The sequence below is a fragment of the Hordeum vulgare genome, chromosome 1H (genome assembly GCF_904849725.1).
Source record: "Hordeum vulgare subsp. vulgare chromosome 1H, MorexV3_pseudomolecules_assembly, whole genome shotgun sequence".
NCBI classification, from domain to species: Eukaryota; Viridiplantae; Streptophyta; class Magnoliopsida; order Poales; family Poaceae; genus Hordeum; species Hordeum vulgare.
Genome location: NC_058518.1, coordinates 439093772 through 439098877, shown reverse-complemented (window position 1 = coordinate 439098877; position 5106 = coordinate 439093772). Strand labels below are relative to the sequence as shown.

Sequence of the window (5106 nt, the reverse complement as noted above, 5' to 3'; positions counted from 1 at the left end):
ACGGGAACGCGGCGACGCAGCGCGAGGGACCTGCGGCGGTGGCCGGCACGACAGGAGGCGATCGGGGACGGGGAGCTGCGGGACCGAGGCGGAGAGCCACAGAACGCCGGGAGGCGGCGAGGCGACGTAGATCGGGCTGGCTCGGGGGCGAGCTGCGACTGGCGCCCTTGGGGTTGGCTGCCGGCGATGGCGGGCGGAGCTCCGGCCGGCGAGGTCGCGAGGTTGCCAGCGACGGCTCTGCAGCGGGTGGGGGCCTCAGCTCGCCGGCGGGACCGGCCGGTGGCGCTATAGCTCGTGCTCACGAGGAGCTCGGGGCAGAGCACGGGAGGAGCTGGGGATGCGGGCTGGCGGCGGTGCGGTCGATCCGGGCCTCGGCGGGCCCCGGATGGACTTCGGCGGGCCCGGCGACTGGAGGGAGGAGAGAGGAGGGCTGAGGCGCTAGGGTTTCGGGGGCACGGATTTCGAGGAGAAGAGAGAGAGAGTCTAGATTAAGTAGGTGGGGTTGTTTAAATAGGGAAGAGGGGCTAGGTTTAGCAGCTTTTCGTCCTGGTTCCAACGGCGCGATCGGAATCGAACATTCTCGCACGCGGGGACACGTAAGTAGCTGTGTAGAGTAGGTTAGTCGGGGAAGAGAGGGAAACGGTGCGGCGCGACAATGCGATTTTTAAAACACCGATAAATGTCCGACGATAGACCGAATACGGTGCCGCTACGGTCGATCGTTCAGGTACCAGACGGACTCCGATTGCGACAAAATTTGACAGGCAGCCTAGCTACAACTAAGTAAGACCGCACGCCAAGTTTCAACTCAATCAGAGAATATTTTACACACACTTTTAAAAACAGGTTTTGACGATGCCGCGGGCACGTGCGTGTGTGGTCGGGCTCAGAACGGACAACGACAAGAACCGGCAACTAACAACGGATGCAATTTTATAAACTGGCGGCAACGTAATGCCGATGCAATGCAGATGATGCGCATGATGCGATGATGATGCGACAAATAAAATAATCACACGACGAAAAGGGAATAAAGGTTAATCTTCTGGAACGTCGGTCTCGGGCTGTCACAGTGGCCCCATGTCCATGGCGGGGATCACCATGGAGGAGGCATCAGTGGAGGAGCGGGCGCCCGCGACGGTGGAAGACCCGTCGGTTTCAGGGTTCAACTGCTGCATGCGAGGTAGCACTACGACTGAGTGGTGGCACAGGTGAAGGATGAGTTGGTGACCGCACCGGTGGAGGAGGCACATGTGTCTGCGGTCAGGTAGCTGCTAACGGAGAATCACTACAACATCTAGCTCCTAGAGGAGCACCGGTTGGCGGAGGGCCACGTGGAGACGAAGCGCGCGTCTGACATTCCGTTGCGGTCATGGTTGTGGCAGACCCGGCGATCATCGACATCAACTGAGCTGTGTTCGACTCCATGCACAACGTCCACACCATCCGACACGAGTGTTGGTAGCTAAACGTCAATGAGACGAGGGCAACCAACTCTTCAAGGGCCTATAGGCGGAGAAGCACAATGACGATGCCAAAGAGGCATTCATCGCCACCTCCGTCTCGTTCGCGTCGTTCGCCAATGACTTGCAAGGCCACACCGCCACGCGCAAACCCGTCGACCTCACCTATGAGAAGGAGGAGTGAAAGATTTTTAGTTATATTTTTAAAGAGTGAATTGAAAAAAAAAACATCACATTTCGATCATGTGTTGCAGAAAACCACCTAGCCACTAATTTATTGCAAAAGCCACCGTGTATTCGGTAATCTTTTTGTAAAAAACATTGATTGAGTGGTTTAGCTCATTTGATCACTTTCTCAAAAGTGGGACCGGATTTTAAGGAGTTAACTTAGCAAAGAAAATTACAAAAACACCCTTAGATCTTAAATAGAAAAGCAATCAACCCCTCTCCTCCTATCTTGGACGTCGCGACCGCCGTGCTTCTTCGGGCGGCCGCGACAGCGTGCACGAGCTGCGGACAATGGCGCGACAACGGTGGCGAGCGGGAGTGGTGGGCAGCGACGCAGCCGCGACGATGGCGGCGAGCAGGAGTGGCATGACCATGAGTAGCGAGCAGCAGCGGCGGACAGCGGCGCGGCTGCTGCGGCGGCGAGCAATGGTCAAGGAAGGGGGCTTGATTGCGTTTTTGTTTTTAGGTCGAGGTGTGTGTAATTGTCTTGCCAAGTTAGTTTCTTACTATTTAGTCACATTGATTAGAAAGTGATTCAATGGACCAAATCATCTTTTTTATAAAAGGATCATCAAATGTGCGTTGATTTTTATAACAAAGTACTGATTAGGTGATTTTCTGTAACACATGTTCAAAATAAATATGAATTTTTTTTGTAATTCACTCAATTTGAAATGTTTATTCTTTTTTGCGAAGGAGGAGTAGAAATTAATCCAAGAATGAAATAAAATTAGTGTCCATTTTATCTGATGAATCTGCTTGGATGGGTGGCCTTCACACGTGTGGCTGTGTGCGGAGGTCTATAAAGCTTTCGTCCCCGAGCCCCTACCACAATCCCACTTCGCGTTCAAAATTCAAAATCTCAAGCAGACCATTCTTCTTCCTCCAGCCAAGTGGACTCAGAGGTAGCCATGAGGAAGGCGCCCGCAGCGGCCTCCAAGCCCAAGCCCAGGGCGAGGGCGAGGGCGAGGGCGAGGGCCAAGCCCAAGGCGAAGACCAGCCCCGACTCCCTCTCCAGCGTCTCGTCGCCGTCCGGCAGCGGCGCGTCTCCCGTCGCCGTCCGCCGCGGCCTCCTCTCGCCCTCCTCGCCGGTGACGCCCAAGACCATACCCCCCGTCTCCCCGTTCGCCATGTCCACACCGGCCTCCGTGTCCACCGTCGGCGACCTGAGGAGCCTCGCCGCTTCGAGCCTCGACTCGCTCAAGCGCCGCCTCGACGCGCTCCACGGCGACTCCGCCCGTGACCTCCAGGCCTCCCACTCCCGAATCTCCAAGCGCATCAAGGTGATCTCTCTCTCACTTTCTCTGATGTCTGATCCCGTTCCAGTCCAGTCCTTTTGCCATCCTTAGCCCATCGATCGTGTGCCGTGATCCATCGCCTTCCGTGCGCGCTGTTCAGATGCAGACGCAGAGCTGCCTGCAGATGGCGGAGGAGGCGGAGAAGGAGCATAAGAAGATGGCCGAGAAGATCTCCGAGCGCGCCGAGGAGATGAAGGTACGCTCGTGCAGTTCTCGTCCGATTCCATATTTGATCGATCGTTGATCGTGTATCTGAATTTCGTGTGGATTTGGACCCTGAGATTGCGATCCTCCCTGTGGATTCCAGGCATCGTACAAGAAGTTCGTGACGGAGGTGCAGTCGTCTTCGTGTCGTGGTACTGCAGCGAGCGAGCAGAGACATCTATCTTCTGAATTTTACTTCACTTTCATTCTTCAGTTCAAGCCACTAAGGCAGTTGGTTCATCGTTTAGCACTAACTTGGTTCGCACTGGTCAGTGTCCAAGGTGACCTTCCCTGAGATGGCAAAGTCCGTGACCAGAGCTATCGACGGCTTGCGCAGTCGCTACAACATCCCAGCTACGACAGCTTAGCATACAGTTCAGTTCAGGCTGTGTCTGCTACCTCTCTGAGTTGGTAATCACTTCTCCAGTTTCCAAATTGAGATATGAGTTGGTCATGTTCATTAAATTTTCATGAGTGTTTGTCGATGAGAATCAACAGGTGTAGTGTCTACCAGGGATAGTAATTGTTGGTTACAGGTTACCAAAGGGTATATGCAGTTCTAGTAGCAGTCATAATATAGTATATACCTAGGACGGTTTTGCTTGCTTGGTTGATTACTTTCAGAAGGTTTTGCTTGCTTGGTTGATTACTTCTTTTGCGTAGAACAAACTCTGAGCTGTGTATAATGGGCATTTCTAATCCGTGGACATCAACAATGTCGTACATGTTAGCTTGGATATTCCAGACACTTATTTCAGTTGGATTTAGAAGCATCATCGGTTTCAAACTAAGGTCCAGAAATTTGTGGTCTAAATGCTCATGTTTTAGTATGTATTCGACGTATATGAGTTTATCATACTTTCAAAATATATTTGTTTAACACCTCATAGAAACTGACATATTCAGAGATATAATTCTTCCATATCTTCCTCTTCGTGATTACACAATAATTGCAGTATTCTAAGAAATTCTGTTATGTGGATACTATTGGCTAAACAAATAAGCTATCTACATCACACATACAGATGGGGAATTGTCCTCTGATTCCATTGTGTTTGTGTTGTTTACAGTCTTTCTTCAACAACTAGCATTGTTGCTTGCTTCTCAAGTTCCCTTTTTAGTTTATCAAAACTAGACCATATTTATAAAAGTCATGCGCTATTCATGTTTACTTCTACATGCCGGTATCCATCTTCATGTTTCACTTTCTTTACACAGTTGTTACTCTTGCTTGTGGTAACCTTTACCTAGCTGAATCTTGTCTGAATTTTCTGTAACAGGTACATTCCCTTCTCCAGATCAAACCTGGCTGCTGAATTCCTGGACCCGTGGCAGCAGAAAACTCACGCGTTTGTAATATAACTGCTACATTTACATCGCACACTTTTTGCTACAGTCTCTTCGTCAGCAACGTTAAAACCCCTTACGTTCACTCCAATATATGGGTCTCGTTTCTGTTTCATGCCATTGCATGTGTGCGTTACCACTATCGCTATTATTACAGATACTATAACTTGTAAGGATCACAACACTGCAGATCTGAAACTCAGTTCACGATGCCGTATTTGTTTTCAGAGGGAAAACCCGTGTATCTGAATGGTGCTTCTAAAGATTGTTTATACCTTGCACTCTACAAGTTTGTCGTTGGTCGGTCCATATATTTCAGTGGATATTGGAAATTTGCATTTTGTTTTGTTTCTTTCCATTCTTCCTTCCTTGTGTACATGTGCTCTTCACTCAAAACTTTGCTTGCTGTGAGACTGTAGAAAGTATCTGCCAGTCTCTAGTTATCAGGATGTAACTTGTTGATATACAACTTTATGGCGACCATTTTCTCCGGATGTTTTGGACATTTTGCAAGGATTCCTTTGGAAATGGGAGCCATGTTTTGCTTTGCTCCCTCCTTGGGTGTA

General features: G+C 50.2%; 1 protein-coding gene across 2 annotated transcripts; it reads left to right on the top strand.

Moving 5' to 3' along the window:
- Positions 1-2522: 2522 nt before the first annotated feature.
- LOC123413150 lies at positions 2523-4826 on the top strand. Of its 2 annotated transcripts, none has more exons than XM_045106110.1 (5): positions 2523-2974; positions 3096-3185; positions 3297-3345; positions 3467-3604; positions 4474-4826. In XM_045106110.1, exons 1-4 carry the CDS (start codon positions 2603-2605, stop codon positions 3559-3561), a joined length of 606 nt encoding a protein of 201 aa, XP_044962045.1. In that variant the 5' UTR covers positions 2523-2602; the 3' UTR covers positions 3562-3604; positions 4474-4826. The 2 variants fall into 2 exon arrangements, with proteins under 2 accessions (XP_044962045.1, XP_044962039.1); XM_045106104.1 differs by having other exon boundaries at positions 3090-3185.
- Positions 4827-5106: the final 280 nt, after the last annotated feature.